At 38.4% G+C, this 21592-nt stretch overlaps 1 protein-coding gene across 1 annotated transcript in view; it reads left to right on the plus strand.

Moving 5' to 3' along the window:
• LOC124783620 (cathepsin B) overlaps nt 1-20829 on the plus strand; it is a 46310-nt gene extending 25481 nt beyond the window's left edge. Inside the window, exons 2-6 of the mRNA XM_047254036.1 lie at nt 5031-5240; nt 7594-7794; nt 10326-10473; nt 16215-16331; nt 20097-20829. Coding sequence (XP_047109992.1) covers nt 5031-5240; nt 7594-7794; nt 10326-10473; nt 16215-16331; nt 20097-20314 — 894 coding nt within the window. The 3' untranslated portion in view covers nt 20315-20829. The remainder of the gene's footprint in view (nt 1-5030; nt 5241-7593; nt 7795-10325; nt 10474-16214; nt 16332-20096) is intronic.
• Nucleotides 20830-21592: the final 763 nt, after the last annotated feature.

Consider the following 21592-nt stretch of genomic DNA (forward strand, 5'->3'; position numbering starts at 1 on the left):
GTGATCTTCATCTGGACATTAAGCCACATAGTTATTGCAGGAAGTGAACTTGCCTATTGTCTAGCCCAAGATGCAGCTATGTGAGGTGATAATGATGATGGAATACTGGCCACAGACAAGAGTACAACTTTGATGCGATATTTCAAGGCTCTGGCAGTCTGATATGACCCAAAACAAGTTAAGGGTGATTAAGGGATACAGATGAGGAGACAACCACTACAAAAGTGTTGTATTTCCTGAGAGAGAGAGAGAGAGAGAGAGAGAGAGAGAGAGAGAGAGAGAGAGAGAGAGAGAGAGAGAGAGAGAGAGAGAGAGGGGGGGGGGGGGGGGGATTTTGCACTAAATATTCCCCAACTTTGTGTTAGGGGTGGTTGTAGGGGGCAGAGCCTCCCCCTGCAGCGTGTACCTCCCATGTGGGCGCAGGTTACTTTCTTCCCTCCTCACCTTGTTGCGCCTTTAGACCCTCTTGTACTCAATGCTGCTGTGTCATCTGTCTTCTTTTACCTGTCAAACAATGGGAAATCCAGGATGGAATGTAACAATATTATAAAACATAGTTTTGCTCTGTATCACTGCACATGCTAAGGACACTTGCTGGCAACTCCTCGACTATGAATGGGCTGCTTGCCCCTTGCACTGCCTCCTATTTGTTCAGAAACCTGACACCAGGCCTGTAAACATGCAACTTTCCCCATAGAACATCTTCATGCCTTCCCCTCAGTCTGCATGATATACTAAAAGTGGGACATTTTCTTGTAAAAGAGTTAAATTTTGATCATGTATTGGAACATGATAGTGTCATAGTTATCCTTTTTCATTATTAACCTCAACTCTGAGTAAGTTATCTTCAATTATGTAGTATTGATTACTTATGAAAGTTTAATAGCCCTTTCAAACAAATATTTTTAGTAATTATTTCATCATATTGGGAAATTTATTATACAGTTTCATTCCCTGACAGAGAATGCTGTTTAGAGTATTATGATTTTCATTGGTAAATTGAAGTCCAACCTTGCTTTTGTTCCGTAATTGTGTATAAAACTATTAGTGAAACATTTAGTAGCATTTTCATTGATTTGCCCAACAGATTGGTAGATGTGCTCACTTACTGCCGTAATGATACCAAGTTTTTTAAATAATTATTCACAATGAGCCCGACTACTGCTTACAGCTGTCGCTCTTATTGCCCCTTTCCCACAGTTTAAAAATTGTCCCCGTTTTTGTCGCGTATCCCTAAAAAAAGAATCCCATAATGGAGAATGTAGTATATGTAGAAATAGTATGACACTACAAGACATTGGCCTTTACAGACTGATGATAGAACTCTTAAAAACATAATAAGCTGATGACATCCTTTTTGCAAGTATCTTTGTGTTCATTTACTGTTAACTGACCATCAGTATTCAGCCCTAAAAACATTTGTTATGTAATGTACGGATGTATCATCTATGCTTAATTTTTTGGGGGGTTCCACAGCATCAACATGTTTTGAGAATGAAAACATGGTGTAGGTAGGCTGTACTCTTTTTATTACCTATGTTATTGGCCACCACAACCTTTGGTCATTTTCAATCACATATCCTAAGCTTCCAGCTTCATTTTACATTATAATAGATCACTGGTACATGTGGACTGGAATACATGTATCCCACTCCACATGTACCATCCAATTATTATAATGTAAAATGTATTGGAAGCTTGAAAATGACCAGAGGCTGAAATTGGCCAATCGCATAGATAATAAAAAGAATATAGCTCACGTGGCTCAAAAAATGCTTAATACCACAGCTGTGTCCTCTACACTGAAGTGCACCCTATTTTCTTAATGTCCAACATTAGTTTATTACATTCTGCCCTGTCGTGAACATCATAGCCACTGATAAGACACAGTAACTCCATTAGACAAAGAAAATCAAACCCTCAAGGATGTTCACATGGATTCGTTTATAGATTTGACCTTCAAAAGTGGTACTGCCCTGGGTACTTGAAAGACATTATCCTATGCCAACTTATTTATGGACCATCTGGAGAAATCGTCTGTATGTAGTCAACACCTGGATTGGATTCATTTATGACATTTCCATGGTTGGACTCTTGGCAGGGACAACCATACCTCCTTCTTCCATAACCTTAACACCTACTCCCAAATGCACTTCACCTGGTCCTTATCAACCCACTGACCCATCTCCCTAGCTGATGATCGCCGCCTCTAAGGTGGCTCGATAAATATGTCCATTCATACAAAGTGCACTAACCACCAACAGTACCTGCACTTTGACAGTTGACACCTGTTCCATGTCGGAATCTCTCTTCCACACAGCCTCACCATGTGTGGATGCCAGCTCTACAGTGGACAGCAGAAGTTGTCAAAATTTATTGTTAACCTTACTAGAGCCTTTACTGACTGTCAATATCCTATCCAGCTCATCCACAAACAGATATCCCATGGCATCTCCTCCAATGACACAAGTAACCATGTTAACCCTCCACCAACCAGCACTAAACACCCTGTGCCTCCCTGGTCTTGAAAAGCCAAATCACATACTTCATCAGGGCTTTGACTACCTCTCATCATGCCCTGAGGTAAGGTATATCAACCCACATCATCCAGAGTAGTGTCCTATCAAGTAACTAACTGTCCACTCACACGAATGGCCACAGCCAAACTGAGGCGGACTACAAATTTTACTATCCAGTTGACAAATATGCTGTGTACCGCTCCTTCCACATGAGCTTGTACACTGCATTTTCTTGCCATTCCGCCTCCCTCCCCCCCCCCCCCCCCCCCCCCCCTGCCATCACCGATGTGCGCACACTCTCTCTCTCTCTCTCTCTCTCTCTCTCTCTCTCTCTCTCTCTCTCGTCCCTTTTTCCCCCAACCCTGTCCATTATTCTCACCCCTCTGTCTGCTTGCCCCCCCCCCCCCCCCCCACACACACACACACACACACACACGCCCATCCTACTGAAATCCATTTGCCTTGTTGTGTAGCTGCTGAGTCATCTTGTGAAAGACTTGTCTCTCACTATCCTGCTACCCCTTCCTTGCTCATGCATCCCCCCCCCCCCCCCGCCCCACAACCCTCTACCCACCCCCATTTACCCAGGCAACAGCTTTCAGTAATTGATATTGAATGATCAGTTTCGCCACCACTGTGAGTGTGGAAAGTTTAGATGTCTGTGTGGTTGTGTGCCTGAATGCATATTTTCTTGTAGGTATTACAAAAAAATATGTTGAAAGGGTAGAGTTTTTGCAAGAATGACAAACTGCAACATCACCATTCCTTGAAATTACCAGTAATCTGTTATTAGGGAATGACTTAAATTTAATTCATATAATTAATTCATATAATCCTTTTAATGCAATGGTTCATCATATTTGGCTTCATTGTTGTTATTGTTACTGCATCCTTGAAGAGATTCTGTGTGATATGTTTTTGGTTCATCTTGAGAGTTGTCTGTATACTTGAGTAGTTTCTTTACTACTTTAGCCTTCTTACAACCGACATTGTTTTCCAATCTTAGTGATTGAGCACTGGCCGTTTTGTGAATTTGACTGTCTCAAGTGCTGTGGTTCTAGAATATTGATAGTGTGTGGGAACCATATCAGATCGTACTAACAGGGGACATTGAACGTATACAGAGAAGACAGCACAAAGGGTCACAGATTTGTTTGATCCTTGGGAGAGTATGACAGAGATACTGAAGGAACTGAACTGGAAGACTCTTGAAGATAGTCGTAAACTATCCTAGAAAGTCTATTAACAAAGTTTAAAGAAGAAGCTTTAAGCGATTAATCTGGGAAGGAATATACAACACCACCCTACATATCGCTCGCATAGGGATCGTGAGGATGAGATTAGAATAATCACTCCACACACGGAGGCATTCAAACACTCATTCTTCCCATGCTCCATATGAAAATGGAACAGGAAGAAACCCTAATAACAAGTACAATGAGATGTACCCTCTGCCATGTATCTCACGGTGATTTGCAGAGTGTTGATGTATCTGTAGATGGTACTGTGATAATCTCTAGTATTTAAACTACTACGAATACCCTTTAAGGAGGCATATAACTGTGGCCCACACCGTTGGAAAATAATGCGGTTTTTTGTGAAAACTTTAGATATTTTTGAAATCAAAAGAGCGTCACTATCACCCCTGAATTTTTGTTTTGTGGACCTTATGAGGCTGAGAAAATTCTTAATATCAGTTCTCAATTCTTCACCACCTAGTGTTTCTTCTCTAAATTTATTAATGCTATACAGCAGAAGCAATTTGATTAGCTCCACATGACATTTGTTTTGAATTTCATCATTTGAAGATGTAATTTCAGATCACCAAATTAAAAAGGTGGCATATTAATATTAAGATATACTTTACGTATACTAATATGTTTATTGCTATATGTATGAAAATGATCTACCACAGAAATGCTGAGTAAATAACAAGCAATCCTTTATATAACTTCTGTGTAATTCATACAAAATTTAAATCTTGGGGCATTGGATGTTGTCTGATTCACCTATTCAGTTATATAAAAATGAAAATTATAGAATCTTACACCCTGTTAGATAAATTTCTGCAGCCACCCAATGTTCACAGCTACAGTGTGTGCCAAAAGAGGTAGAAATCTATGAACATTGTATTATTGATTTAATTCTTGGAAAAAAATAGTATCACTCTTAGCAGCTTATTGTAAGTAATGGACATTTGTTTAGTTTGTATTCTAGTTATTATAACTGAATAAACTTCAGGAGGCTCTAAGTAAATCAAGAGGTTTTCTGTTTTGCTCACAGTGAATCTTCCACCACACTCTGTTACGGGCAAGTAATTAAGCTTGTATAAACATAAACAGCATTTTATTGCTTACTGTTAGAGAAATAGCTGAAGTTTTATTCATCACAGGAGTCCATTATCGTTAGTAATGAAGCCAGTCAAAGAAATCAGTTGTTGAAGTTTTAAAGTAGTTCTGTTGCTTATAGGATTTCTAAAGTTAATAGTAATAACAATAAAAACTATTTCAGGCTGGCAGAAACTTCCCACAAGAAACACCAGTGAAACACTTAAAACGACTGATGGGAGTTCATCCAGATTCCTACCTCTTCCAACCACCTGTTCAGAGACATGCAGTAGAGGACTTGGAAATTCCAGAGGAGTTTGATTCCCGTGAGAAATGGTCATTCTGCCCTACAATAAAGGAGATTCGAGATCAAGGATCCTGTGGTTCCTGTTGGGTAAGTTCAGAATAAAATTTCTTTTTTTCCAGGCAACATTTTGTTTTTTTATGTTGTAAAGAACATTTTTAATTTTGGTGTCTACAAAAGGTGTCAAATTTTCACAGTATTGCTGCTATATACACAGTGAGGAGGAGAGGCGTTACTTGAAGTAGATTGTATTCAGTTTAATTTTGTCAGATTGCTACTGCCTGTCCAAGATTCATTTCCATTTTACCTTTCAGTATATGAACATAAAATGTTTCTTCACATTATGAACCAACAATTTTAATGCATATAGAAAAGCATTTTGTAAACTATAATCATAATGGAATTGTAAACATAGTCATCACAATCTAATCCATCTTATTAGTGTGCACTATAATTAATGTATTAAATGGGCGTGATGTGTGTCTCTAGGTCCAGAGACCTCCATTATCATAGTCTGTAATTCAGTATTGTACCACTGAAAGGAGGAACTGTGTATGCTTTTTCTTTTATGTTTCTTACCCCTTTGTGTTCATGGTATTATAAATTCTAAATGAATTGAAAATTCCACTGTTTATTAGATAGAGGATGACTTTTTGTCTGTTTAATCAAAGCTACTGATCTGCATAATTAGCTCCTTTCATGTGGGCAATGTATTGATTTACAGACTGGCTTCAATATATCCTCTGGTTTTTCTATTTTTCTTTATTTGAGACATAAGTATTGAGAATTGTTGTGTCTGATGTCCTGCTTGTCTTTCCTTAAGAGGATGGTTACCTTTCCTACAGAAAACTCAGCTCTGGGCTTTCTTCTTTCTTGATGCTTTGCATTTCAGAATTTGTGGTAAATCTTTGTCCATTCTAATAGTACCACAGATTCTGATTGTCTTTCAGTAGTAATTATGCAGTAGAGGAACTGTTATAACAATGATCCTGATGTATATGGTGCCACATACCAAGATATTTGCCAAGAATGGAGAGAACAGAATCTTCAGATTTCTTCCCTTCACCAGTACAAATATCCATATTGCAGATATAACCTATAGCATTCTCGCACACCATCCTAACAAGTAACTCATATTGCATAATTTTTGCGGGTCCTCTCCATGGATTGTCCCCTCATTGAAAGACAACTGTTGCTTTGGTTTGTAAAGTATCCTGAATTTATTGAAGAGATAATCCAGCACAGGGTGCACTATGAAGAGTTTTCCAGAGCTATTGTTCAATTTTGTGTTGTCATTAAAGTGCCAGAATGTCCAAATCTGTTGAAAATTATTACAACTCAAACTAAAAATAATCTTTCCATCTATTTCTTTTCCCTTATTTGTCCCATCAGAGGAATTAGCCCAAGGAATTTCTTCATCTCTCTTTGTGTAACAGGAGACCACCTGAATGGTTTAGGTGACATTTTCCATTTCACAGGCTTTATCATGGAAGGTGTAAAACTCCCTGCGAAACCATTTCTTAGATGTCATTACCAAACATCAGGCTAATCACAGAAGTTACAGACTCACATTGCATTGAAAATTTAATGGCCCCAGGATGATCTTCGAATAGTAGAATGTATGGTTGATTGTTACTTTCACAGAAGTCCGTTTTATCATTTCACAAACTGAATCATTCACACAAACAGAAGCACCTTCATACTTATTTTCAGAATCACTTAACAGTGCCACCTTACGGTTCTTTGAGTCTAAAAACGTCACTGTCATTGTCCCCAGAACCGTACGTACATTCAATCACACAGTCTTCGTTCTCACTAGGAACATTTAGTTACTCATCAGAAAAAACATCTGAAAGTATTTCAAAATTGTCCATTTCCCTTTGTTTTCTGAATAGGGCCATCTCTAGAAGCAGGATGATCTTAAAGACTGAAATGGTAACTATATGAAATATCAAAATACTCTCGCAATGCTAAATAAGCAAAAAGTATTAGAGGCAGTTATTTTTGCTACATTGCATATAGGTGTAAGCACCTAACTGCATAAAGTCAACAGGCAGCATGTAGCAAACGCGAGTTCTCACGATCCGTTTGCAATAGATGGCACGTGAAACACAAGTAAACTCAGTATCGAACCCAATATGTTAATTGTCCAGGTTAGCAATTTGCAGACAATGTGATTATCGTAATATAATTTGCTTTCTAACACTGGATAAGCATGCCACAGTGCATCAAGTAAGTCCTTCATAAAAGGTGACCGATTCAACCATTCAGAACCATTTTCCCCTTTATGGATTAAAAACCTTCTTGCCACAAAAGTCTTTTTGTTTACAACCAAACACAGGGTACCAGAGCAATGCTGCAAACGGCTGTTAAATGTACTCTTTTTTTTCCCATGTGAAGCAACTGACACACAGTCTTCACTAAAGCAATTTGTTTATTTTAGGCATTTGGTGCAGTGGAAGCAATGTCAGACAGAGTTTGCATTCATTCAAAAGGTGAAAAGAATTTCCACTTCTCAGCAGAAGATCTTGTATCTTGTTGTCACTCTTGCGGGTTTGGTTGCAACGGAGGTTTTCCAGGAGCTGCATGGGCATACTGGAAACGTAAAGGCATTGTCAGTGGTGGAGGTTACAATTCATCACAGGTAAGCAAAAATTTATATTTTATTGCTTGTGTGGGAGGCATTTTAACTACATAAATTTCATGGCCTTTATTAAACATATTTTGTGTATGGTATTCTCACTTTAATATGTAAGTTCACAGAAATATTTGCAATCTGTTGCTAATTGTAGCTTCATAACTGTTGCATCATAAAAATACTTTTGTTGTAATTGCCTTTTGCAGCTAGAGAGAAATTTGAATGTTGGCAATATTTCAGATTTGTTTGGAAACAGCATGTGTGAATTGTCATATCGTACCATTTGTGAAAAGTAACATGAATTAGTTTCAATTCAAGGCAGGGGCAATATAGTAGTTATTGTATCAACTATGTTGCACTGTGAAGAGCAGTGATATAATTACGTTGTGAACTTTTTGTGGGCAGTTTTCGTAGTGCTCGATGACTAGTTGCTATTTATCATAAATTTATACTACTAAGTGCCTATCCCAGAACCTGGTACTATTTTCAGGTTGCCTATGTCTGTTGATGCCACAACCCCCCAACCAGTGGCAGCAGGTGACCCAGAGGCATAACCTGCCTCCTTGGTCCATTCATGCCTACTCTGTACTTCACAACATTATTCCCCAGTGAAATAATAGCAGTTTTTTTTTCAGCACCTGGCTGAGCTATGACATCTTTTAAGCTCATCTGCCTTCTGCATTGCCCTTCAGGAGACTGGGTTTCCAGCAATGCAGACCTCAACCCTTTGTGGATGATATAGGAATTGTGCTGCCTATGATTGGGACGTCAGGCAGAATTCGCACATGTGTTTGACATTTTGTATGGTGAATTTATGCCTCTTAATACGCTCTTGGAGACTCGCTGTTAGGATAAGGGCATTTCAGGAGATTACCATCTACAATGTTTGCCTCCCTCTCAGTGGTGAAGTGTCTCAGAACAAACTGTTTGCATTGGTTTCTTAGCTCCCCCCCTCTTTCTTGGGGGGTGTATTCTTAACAGGTTCTTCAAGTAGACGGTGCTGGTCCCCCTTGCTGGCTGGTGGCAGTGCTCACACCCCAGCCACCCCAGCCAGCTAATGTGAAAGCAGCTTGATGCAGTTAGCAGAGGCAGAACAGATAAACAGATCGCTGGGGTTCTAATAATGATTATCTAGCCAGTCTCTGACTTTGTAACATGTCAGTGTTCTTTCGCGTGGGGAATCTGTGATTAGTATGGAAACTGAAGATAGAGGCGAAAGGTCACAATTCGAAATTTAGCAGGGAAAAAAATGTATTCAGAGATTATAGGTTCACAATATTCTGCCAATGGCAGCGTTCACTAATGAGCACTAGTCAAGAATAATACCTGAATAGAAAAAATTAGATTAAAGTGCACAGAAATTACACAGCTTGAGGCAAACTTGCTTGAGCTATACGAAGATTGGTGCTGGGCGAGATGAAGACTGGAGAGTATGTGCTAGGGGGGGAGAGAGAGAGAGAGAGAGAGAGCGCTGAACAAAATCATAAGATACCAATCGTCACAACGTGGAATCTTACCCCGCATGTGTCCCTTAGAATGTGGCTGAAGTGCAAGATGGTCACACTCAGCATGTAAATGAATATGTAGTGACATTGCCAACTTCTGTTTAACTTATACAGAATGAAAGGTGGCAAGTGCCTGTAGCAAAACATATTTGCGAAGGAGACAAAGCTGCAGCTTTTGCTCCACATTGGAGCTGAAACTAAATGAGGCTCATATGGCAATGGTCTGATCTTCTATGAAAGTGGAGGTGCCACTCTCTAGCGAGCTTCCAGCCCCAAAAACCGGTGCCATTACCAACTTACATGGAAGGGAAAGACCAAAGTCTACCAGCTGTGACAGAGAACTGATCACATCTCTTGCTGACAGAAGTTTCACATTTTGGCATAGTCCCATCTGTTGGTAAAATGATCCTTACTGTGTTCCTAAACCTTCACTTGTAAAGAGAAGGAATCATTTAAAACATGAATGGTTGCTGCTGTTTTGAGTAAATTAACAACTTCCATCAAAATAACTGCAGCCAAAATAGTTTCCAAATTTTGGTTCCACAGTACTTCAGGAATGCGTACAATAATGTTTCTCTACTTTCAGAACCATTTTCCCCTCTATGCGTTAAAAATCTTCTTGCCACCAAAGTCTTTTTGTTTACAACCAAACACAAGTGAAAATTAAAAGAACTTGTAGTAAAATTGATGTAAAAAATGAATACATTAGTGGACTGTTGATTATCAAAGGTTCTGAATGTGTAACCAGATGAAACAATATTTGATCGACGCTATTTTCTTTCGTTATCTGACAGCAAGGGAGGGTGGGTGTGCATTGACACATTCACACATGCAACATCAATTCGTGAACCTTTTTATTTGATGGAAAAAATGTAATACTACTATTGTGCAAGGTTAAATTTGGGACTTTGTGGCAGATGAGGATAGATGGTTTAAGCGTCTTCTGTAAGCACAAGTTGTTGGTAGAGCTCAGTGACGTTTACCTAACATTTCATGATTGATTTGTCTTTATGTTGATTTTGTTTGTTGTAGGGATGTCAGCCTTATGAAATACCACCTTGCGAACACCATGTAAATGGCACTCGAATGCCATGCTCTGGAGAGGGTGGCAATACACCTCAATGTGAGAAGCAGTGTGAAGACAGTTACCCTGTGTCATACTCTGAGGATCTGCATTATGGTAAGATATCTGTAGAGCACCAGTACAATAATCAATGTTTTAATAAAAATACATATTTTAATGGAGTCAGAGGGGTTGTATCCTATCTTCAGGGTTTTTTTATCTATACGTACGGAAAGCAGTAAAAGAAGTCAAAGAATAATTTGGAGAAGGAATTAAAGTTCAGGGAGAAGAAATAACAACTTTGATGCCTCCCGACAACATTGTAATTTTGTCAGTGGCTTGGAAGAGCAGTTGAATGTAATGGACAGTGTCTTGAAAAGGGCTATAGGGTCAGCGTACAAAAAAAAGCACACCAAGGATAATGGAATATAGTCAAATTAATTTCGGCGATGGTGAGGCAAGTACTTTATGAAATGATACCATAATAGTTAAGGTAAATTTTGCTGTTGGGGAGTAAAATGACTGATGGTGGCCGAAGTAGATAGAATGTAAAATGTAGACTGGGAATTTCAAGAAAAACATTTCTAAAAATGAGAAATTTAACATCAGAAGTCTTTCCTGAAGGCATTTGTCTGGAGTGTAACCTTGTATGGAAGTGAAATATGGTTGATAAGCAATCCAGAGAAGATGAGACTGGATGCTTTTGAAATGTGACGCTAAAGAAGAATGCTGAAGATTAGAGGTGTAGATCATGTAATTGGATGGGGTACGGAATAGAACTGGGGAGAAAATTGTGTACCTTAACTTGGTTAAAAGAAGGTGTCAGTTGATAGGACACATCTGAGGAGATATCAAGGAATCACCAGTTTAGTATTGGAGGGAAGTGCATGTGGGCAGGTTCAGATCTTAGTAGCAGTAATTATTTGGAGAGTATCAGGCTTGCACAGGATAGAGTAATGTGGAGAGCTGCATCAAACCAGCCTTTGGACTGAAGACAATGGCAACAACAAAAAACTTGTATTTACTACTAAATAATGAATCTGGAATCTGATCATTGAATACAATATTTGTTGTTGTTGGTGGTGGTGATGTTAAAGTTAATGAAAGAAAAACTTCAGAAAAAGAAGCACCAACTGGAAACTTGAAGTGACCAAGTGTTTTATTGCTTTCCAATAAAATCAGAAATTGGTGTAATTTCATAGTGTAAATCCTGCATCTCTTACTGTGGTTTAGAATACAGTGACTTTATTCTGTGACCTCTTCCAAGTGATACTATCATGTAGTTTCTTTTTCTGTTCAAAATTAAGTGCAGAAAACAGTCTGCTTCATTTGAGTAAAAAAGGGTAGGTAGATGTATTGTATCTTCTCTCCAAGTGAGATAATTAAATTGCATAGAAGTATATGCATTACTGTATGCCAGACCGTTTGTGTCAAGGATGTTATGTAACTAATACCCATTATGCCAAAATGGACACACATCCCTCTAGTAAAACACCACACATAACTAATTGTAAATTAATCATATTGATAATTACAGTATTTTTTCTAGATTATTGTTTATATATATGTAACTTGCTGAAAAACTTTTGCAGTGACTGGTGACTTGCACAGTTAGTGTTTTTTTAATCAAACTTTTGTCATATTCTTTAGTTCAGTCTGTCACTGTGTACAGCAGACTGTGTGCCAGAGGCAAAAGTAAACCTTAAGGATGTGTTGATTCCATTTCACTCCACAATATTTTGGTGACAGACCCTGCCATCAGCTTCAGGTGCTTCGAACTGTGAAGTATTGTTGATGTGCCACAATTTGTAGCTGGGTTTGAATCCCGGTACTTGCTATGCTTACTTTCATATGATTTTTGGAACCAGCACTGTTTTGTAAAACACACATTCTGCATGTTTTCTGGCTCTGAATGAGATGGCCTGTGAGATTTTAATAAATTTAGTGCCAGATCTTAAGCTTTGTTTAAATTGTTAATCTCCATTCAGTTTATAAGGTTTTCTAACTTCTTTATTTCTGTAGATTCCTTAATTACACTGTCAGAGGTATTGGGTGTTTGCACTGTGATACTCGTGTCGCTGTGTTATCACTTCCTAATTATTCTCAAGGCAGTGATCAACAACGGCTGGTTCTTGTAGTTAGGTGGGTCACTGATGTCCCTTGCATCTCTCCTCAACTGTTTGATGTCTATCACCTATAAGGCATATCACATGCAAAGCTGCCAGCTTTTCTAGTTCTTCACAAAATTTATGGAAATTGCAGCAGTTTATGGTTTTACAGATAGACTGTGTCATTTTATGACTTCGCGGACAAAAATTTGAGATGTTAACATTTGATGATCACTCAACATCCATAGACTCGATTGTTTGCTTGGTTTGAAGGCAAGTCTATGATAGTCAATAACTCAATCTTAAGTGTCGACTGGCTCTGATATGCAAATTCTTTGTTCCACTCCATTCACTTGTTGTGATTTAACCCATATTGTTTGACCACATATGGACTAATTACATTTGTTCCGTGTGCGTATTCTTTGTTCACGAGGTTGTTGTCATGTTCATTTAATGGCTTAAGACTTTTGTGTGCTTTGACATATTTCAATCAAGTGTTTGACTGTCTTGAGTGTTTATTGTAATTTTATGACATTCAGTGATCCACGTCCCTTTTGGTGTTTCAATACATATCAAAATACTTGATCTTGGACATTTTCATACACTACATTCCCATTGTAGGATTAATATCGCGGTATGCGGGTGCGATTTTAATATTGCACATGGCATAAGAAACGATGTAAGTAATCACGTGAACTTATGTTAAATCGAAGGAAGGTAACAATAAATAAACGCCTTTTTTGCCAAGTCTGAAAACATTGACAGTGATGTAATTAGGGCTGAGGGTTTATTTTCACCCTTTTTGGTGACACATTGTGCTCTTAAGCACAGCCGATGAAGCTGGTGCTTTGAGATGATGATTCCCACATCATAAGTTGCAAAGAAATATAACTGTGCTCACACAGAAAAAGCATGCAGTGTAAATAAAATGGGGAAAATGTATCATCTGAAGTTAAGTGTCTTCAGAATGGACCATTTTCTTTGGCAACGGGTGGAAGCAATGATACGAATGCCAAGTTGTATCATGTTGTTGTTACATTCTATGATATTCCACAGGAAAAAGTAGCGAGCACTGTGCTATCCATACCAGTGTTTGAATTCTTGTAACATAAGCCCATCAACTGAAAATTGTGTGGCTTTCTGCTCAAACAGTGCTCCTGTTATGATAGGTCACAAAAATGGGGTTTCAGCTGTTCTGAAGTAAGTTCAGTCAGTTATTGCCATCATAGGTTGCATTTGCCACCTGACTGATTTAATAGCTGAAGAATGTGCTGGAAGATTACCACTTAAAGTGGGAAATATCCTTGTTAATTTATTTAATTTTTTAGAGAAGAGTGTCAAAAGAAAAGAACTCCTTCAGAAATTTCAGAACTTGCAGAATAGAGGCAAAGAAAACTCTGAGCATGTATGTCTTAGATGTTGGATAGACCACTGGACCAGTGATATCAGTCTTTCTTTCTTCAACGAGGAAGTAATATTATGTACCCAAAACATTTCCACAATCTTCTCATCTTTCAGAATACCTAGAGTTGAACAGAGTGGATCCAAAAAGTATCAGAAGAGAATTCTTGATTCTGCTACTACACATGCCCCTAAAACTTCTCCCACCTCTCTTCTGTCCACACCAACCTTTCCCCATTCATAATGTGTATTGCCTTCTCCCATCACTCTCCTCCTCCTCCTCCTCCCCCCCCTCCTCCTCCCTCCCCCCACACACCCCTCTCCCACAGTGTGGATAATCATATCTCTCTCTCTCTCTCTCTCTCTCTCTCTCTCTCTCTCTCTCTCTCTCTCTCTCTCACACACACACACACACACACACACACACACACACACACACACCAACAACAACAACAACCACCATCTTCTTCTCCTTTCTTCCCCTCCCCTGCATCCCCACCTCTCCTTCACTCTATCCCTCATATGCTGTACCCTCTGAACTCCTTTCATCTTGTTGTGCAGCCTCAGACTCCCTCATCTACCAAGGCAGCTTATTTCAATAAGCAGTCTTGCTGCTACCGCAACCATATATGTTTTCGTTTTGCATGTGTGAATGTGTGTACTCTTAGTAGAAAGAGCAAGAGCTTGAAAGACTGTTATATGCTTCTGTGTGTAACGCACCAGTCCTCTATAGTTAAAGGATAGTCCCCCCCCTTCTTCTTTGATTTCTGTAATTTCTAGCTTCCTTCCTCATGTCTATCACTAACCTTGACACTTTTGCACTAGAATATAAATGAGCATTCTGAATCCTAAAACGATTTATAATAGGAAAATTATTTTTATTTCTGTTGTGACTGTGACTTGCATATTTGATTCTAAATCTACTCTTGTCAATTAAAAATACTGTTAGAGAGTGAATGCATTTGAACTCAAGTGTTAGAATCCTAAAGTCCCTGAAGATACTTCCGGAATGTGTTTGGTTTTCAACTTTACACAGTGTTCTTAATGTGCATTTCTGCAGAAAACTTTTTTGACCTTAGCTGCATGCCCTAGAACAGGGCTTCCCAACCTTTTCAGCTGACGGACCCCTTCGTCAGTCGAAAATCTATGGCGGACCCCTAGTCAGTCAAGAGCACAGTAACTTTAAATTTCAGAGCGAAAGCCATGGGAACTGAAAGCTTCTTAATGCCAGTGCCATGTTCCCAATGACCCCCCCTCCCCCCACCGAAGTATCAATAGTCTTTGGTTTAGAGATGAATGAAAACAACTTGAAAGTCAAAAATCGACTTATGAAATAGGCAGCGCACTGACAAAGCAAGTTTAACATTTAATTATGCCTGGGGCCACAGCGAGTGTTGTGATTGATCGACAAAGCTCGCACGGCTCATGCGTAAAAGGTTTCAGCGCATCTAGCACCATGAGCCGGCGCACAGATGACCCCCGTATTGTTGTGAAACAGTCGATCAGAGAAGCTGCATACTCCGGCACTAAACTGTGTATGCGTTCTCACTTGGGAACCGCAAAGGCTGCTTGGGAATACGACCTGAAGTAAGAGTACACATGTTTTTCACACGAAAAAGTGATGAATTTGATTTTCACATTTTTATTCAATAATTTTACTCATTATTTTACACGATTTGGTGAAAGGTGGCGGCGGACCACCTAGAAAGAGCCGGCGAACCCCTAAGGGGTCCGCGGACCACATGTTGGGAAGCCCTGCCCTAGAAGATAATCCCTTGGGACAGCATCGAAAAATTATTCAAGTGTCCTTGCAGTTCCACTTCGCATAACTCACTTGATCTTCATAGCCATTTTACAGGCACTTGTCAGATTTAATTGCACATTTATAACAGGTTAACAGTATGTGCCTGTCTGGTGACCTTTGTGGAGGTAATACCTCATTCAAGAATGATTTACTATCACTTGTGTGCATGTATGAACTATGCCACATAAAACAAAGGTAACTCCAAATACTTTGGGAAAGACTAGGTTCTGATTTCTTGACACTACTAGCGGTAGACATGTCAGCTATGTAATACTTTTCAAAAAAGTGACAAAAGCCTTCATTGTTGTGCTCTGCTGTATTTAGTTGCTATTGGTCATGGAACAAAAATGATTGTATCTGACATACAATATTTGCATAAGTCAGTGTTAAAGTGAGACAGTAAAAATAAAATTTAGCATGTAGACTTAACTTATTTAAGGTTCTCAGCAACAAAGGTCATTGTGGCTCACCCAAGTTGGATTTTTTTAATTAATGTTATCATCGTATTAAAAAAAATATTGCAGCAACTACATTTTACATTACAGGTGAATCTGCATATTCTGTTGAAGGCAGCAGCAAACAGATACAGGCTGAAATTATGAAAAATGGCCCTGTTGAAGGTGCATTTACAGTATATGAAGACTTTGTACACTATAAATCAGGTACGTGTTGTATATAATTGCATATAACGAACATTTGTGTGAATATATTGGCCTGACACTAAGTGGAAAAAATTATCAGTGGTATGATAATGAGGCAAAGGTTTTGGTAGGGTTTGAGGTGGGAATTGGAAAAGAAAGTGAAGAGAACTGTAATATGTATATTATCAGGTGAAAGAGATGTAATAGTCAGGCTGTTCTCAGTATTCTGTTGACAGAAAGAGCAGCAAGGAAAAAATATTATATGAATTTTAACAATAATAACAGGGAAGGAATTTGTTGAACAGTATTTTTTAAACGTATCAACTGTACTGGAATTTTGCCTCATGAAGTAAAGTACCTGTGGAACATTCTCTCTGTATAATTATGTAATTTCTTAAACTGAATTTTTCTTCCCACAGGAAAGGACTATTACCACACTTCTATCGTAAGCACTCTGTTTTCATCTTGAGTCATTTAGCTTGTATGAAAGTGAATTTCCACTGTTCTGTGATTTTCATTGATGCAATATCTGGCAGGTGATGGGGAAAAAAATGCTAAGCTGCAACATGAAATCTGTCCAAATTATCTTTTTTATGAATGTCATCCCCAGTAGTGCAAATTGAGTTGTCACATAAACCTTTCACTAACAAGTATCACTTTTGAAAAATAGCTGCTGGGAGAATAATATTGCTTTTGGGTGTTAATATTAGTTTTGTTACAACATTTAATTTTCTATCCTTGTAGTTTTTCCTGGATTCTGTTCCATTTCAATAATGTAGTGATTTATGCTTTCTTCATCTCTATTCCTCTGTACTGCTTCTGCTACCTTATGGTGTGTGTGTGTGTGTGTGTGTGTGTGTGTGTGTGGGAGAGAGAGAGAGAGAGAGATGGGGGGGGGAGGGGGGAGGGGGGGGGGGTCAATTGAGTATGGATGCATTACATAGAATTGTTGCAGTTTAAGAACAGCACATATGCCTCAACACAACAAAGCTGTGACCAGTTCTGCCAACCTTATTATATAATGAAGAAATAGAAGTTACCACACAACTTTTATTGATCTACATCTAAGTTTTCTAAGCCACCATATGGTGCATAGCAGAGGGTATCTTGTACCACTACTAGAGATTTCCTTTCCTATTCTTTTCCCAGAGAGAAAGTGAAAGTGGAAGTGGGTGACAGAGTATGCGACAGTGACAACAAGGAAGAGAGAGACAGAGACATTGAGAAAAGACATCAGCAATAGGAAGGAATGACATGTTAGCAGTAAGAGATAGCAAGAGGGAGACAGTGACTGTGAGAAGAAACTGTGGTGGTAGGACAGGGCGAAGGGGACTGTGACTGTGACTGTGATACAGAAGACAATGGCAGGGAGACACAGAGAGAATGACAATGAGAAAGGGCAACTGGGAATGGATAGGTACGAGTGACTTTTAGTGATGCACGAATTGGTGTGAGTTCGTTACTGTTAGGGGATCAGGTTGAAGTCAGTCTTTTAAATAAAAAAGGAAATATTCACATTTTTGTATTCTGATAGTATTTTTCCATTGATTGATTATGTCTAAACTCAAGAGTATGTTCAAGAATTGTGCAGCAAACCAATGTGAACAACATTGGCCTGTAGTTATGTGGGTCCATTCTTTTACCCTTCTTTTATACGGGAGTCACTAGCACTTCCAGTCTCTTGAGACTTTGCACTGGGTGAGATATTCACAATAAATGAAAGCTAAGTAAGGAGCCAATGCTGCAGTGTTCTCTCTGTAAAATTAAACTGGTTTTCCATCTGGACGTGGTGACTAATTTGCTTTCAACTCTTCCAGTTGCTTCTCTACATCAGGGATGTCTATTACTGTGTGCTCCATAGGGGAACCTGTGCAGTGGTCAAACGACAGTATGTATGTATGGTCCTCCTGCATGAATGATTTTTCTTCAGCTTTCATTTGCTGTCTTCTCTTGCCACAAGAGACTGATCAAGTGACTGGTAGAAACCATTGGTCTATTTAGAGATTTTACATACGACATCTGACCTGAATTTTCTCGTGTTCCCAGCAAGATCATTTGCAAAGAATTTATGAACCTTATTATTTAACCTTGGTGAGTCTTTTTCCATCTTTAATCCATATACTTGGTATATCTGTGGCGCAATTTACAATCTGTTATACTTTGCCCATAATTACTGCATATCTATGTAACATATAGCGTCCATTCATTGTCTAAGTGGGATGCTACTAACTGTTCATCTGCTCATTCTAACATACTCTCCTACCTTTCTTGATGAATCTATTAACTTTGATAACTATTGTCACAAAGACATTATAATCACTTAATCCCTGTCTCTATACTGACACTGTTTATAAGGTCAGGTCTTTTTGTAGCTACAAGAGCTGAAATATTTCGATTGGATGGGGTTGTCTTAACTAGTTGTTAAAGACACTTTTCAGAAAACATGTTCAGAAATGCTTCACAAAAGTGTCATCTGAGTATTTCTGCACTGTTGCACATAGACTTTCTTTGAATAATTCCACAATTGTTACAACGAAATTGGGCAGTCGGTAAAAACATCCAGTAATTATATTTAGTTCACCTAGGCCTGCTATTTGTGTCAAGATAACTTAACAGATAGACTCAATTACGTCCTCAATGGACACAGTATTTTTGTTGACACTAATGAACACACCCCCTCCATGGCATCCAGTCTGTCCTTTCAATAAATATGCTATGCCTTGCTATATATTTCTGAACTTCTTACTTCAGATTTCAGCAAGATCTCGATTCTGAGAATTATTCGAGCACAACTAATTTACTATAAGTCAGTAAATTCAGGAACATTGTTACGGATACTTTTGACAATTTACTGTTAAAATTTTGACAGTAGTGTCATTACCTTGTACACAGTGTGAGTTTGCTCAGTCACCTTTCATGGGGAATCCTAAAATTCTCCGCCCCTTAATGCAGCCAATATCGTCAAAGAAGCAGGTGATCATTTGGTTGAGACCCTCCACTTGGCTCCGAAGGACCCAAATAAACTCTAGAAATGATTCTGGAAATTGTGGGGTCTGCTTGCACCCTTTGAATGAATGATGTTAGCAGTCTTCAGCCAAATCCCCTGTACGATCTGAGGATGGCCTCAGATGTCATTAATGTTGTCATGTGCCACAACTTGCAGAAGACTGCACCCTGCATGCTTGATGACCACAGGTTGGGCCTCCACCATGTCTGGATGAGCTGCCCAGGCAGACATACAAAGTGTGCAGTGACTTTCTTTTCAACCCTGGACGCTATTTCCCGAAGGGACTCCATAACACACCTAGCATTAGAGCTCCTGATAACTAGTAAACCCTTCCCACCTGTATGCCTGGTTGGACCCAGCTGAAGGAGCTGCAACCTGTCCAATCACAGGACGAATGGGTGAGACCAGACAACCAGCTTCCCCATTGACTTTTCACTTCAAGTGACATGAACATGTTAAAACTAGCCAGTGTTACAACCAGCCACTCACCCTTTGGTGAATGCGGTTCCCTGCAACTTCTGCACTACTACTTAAGAATTGAAATGGGCAGAAAGGGGAGCAGCTGAAAAATAGTTAATTTTGCATTATAAATATGAAACCTTTTTCAGACTGACTTAGGTTTCAGCATCTTAACACTTTGAAAAAACTAGATTTTTCAATTCATTGAGAAAGAAAAGATATAGTTTTGTTGGAGGGTTTTTTTGTTTAATATTTAGGTAGTGTTTGTAATTATTGCAGAGGTGTTTGCTGTTCCCTAATATTAATTTTTTTTTTCATAGGTGTTTATCAACATGTTTCTGGTGTTGCTCTTGGCGGCCATGCAATCAAGATCATAGGTTGGGGTGTGCTAGATGACACTCCATACTGGCTTGTTGCAAATTCCTGGAACTCTGATTGGGGTGATGGTGGATTTTTCCGGATCAAGAGAGGAAGCAATGAATGTGGAATTGAGAGCCAAATTAATGCAGGGCTCCCAAAACTCAGTGAGTCATTTTGAATAATGCATCAGTGACTTCGGATTGTGAAATGCCCTCTCTGTATGCATACTGTGAGTAACTCACTCTGTAATAACAAGAAAAAAAGATGACAAAAGAGGGGGAAAGGAACAATAATCATTAAGACATTTGTTGAAAGTTATATTTGTTATATATTGTTGAGCAAATCATTGCTACATATAATGAGGGGCATATAGCCAATATTTTATTGTAACTGAGATTTTGCCTTATTATATCTGTGCCGCTTAGCCAGTGCAAATGCTATTGAAATAAAAATTTTTTGCTGCCATTGAGGAGAGACATTGTATACAATAATTTTGTGATAAAACATGACATTTTTAGTAGTCTGCAGTATGTGCCTTCACAACAAAAGTTACTGTTTGAAAGCTGTTGAGTGCTTGCATACTTTTATCTGTTGAACTTGTTTGAGCTTATGCATCACATTGTTTATATAGATGTTTATTTTGTACTACTTATATGACAGAACTTCAATAAAGTTTGGTTATAGTTTAAAAAATCCTTTACTAAACTTCTAATTTATTTAAATATCTTTGGCCTTTGCTTATACAGTAATCTTCTATGAAATCTGCATATTTTGATTGACAAATTTTAGATTTTATTTTATACTGCCATATGCATTGTGATATTGACTGACTTAGTACTGATGGAATAATTGGTGGATTCCTTTCTTCATTATATTCCGTTGGTTGTTAACTTAACAATTTAAACATACGTTTGCTGCTACATTTAGAAAAAAAATTATTTAAATTACCTGCAGCTTATGAATTATGCCACATTAATTCTTGTGTAATGTCTGTTTTACTCTTTTTCTCATTTTGCAATACTCTATACACACTATAAATTCTCATGTCAGCATTATTGATTTCTGTCATGATAATTACATTTTTGGACCTTTTAATAACTTACTAAGGATCCTTACATATTGCATACACCTTTTTTTTTCATTTGCAGTATATTTTACTACCTTTAGTTACCAGTGGTTTGTTCTTTTTATTGAATTTCTGTACATTTTCTTTAGGAAAGCTCCTGCATAATATTGACACAGATTGTTACTGAAATACAGTAAATTTTACGTTAGAATTTCTTTCTGTACATGTTGGATTCAGTTTTGCATCTTGGCTTACTTCTAAAATATTATATTCTGGTATCACCGAGTCATGCTGTATTGCATAGTAATGTCTCCTCACTGCTGTATAGTCCTCCATTGCTAATTTTCATAAGTTGTACGTAATGTTTAGATAGTATATAAACAATGGGAT

The sequence above is a fragment of the Schistocerca piceifrons genome, chromosome 1, assembly GCF_021461385.2.
Source record: "Schistocerca piceifrons isolate TAMUIC-IGC-003096 chromosome 1, iqSchPice1.1, whole genome shotgun sequence".
Lineage (NCBI taxonomy): Eukaryota > Metazoa > Arthropoda > Insecta > Orthoptera > Acrididae > Schistocerca > Schistocerca piceifrons.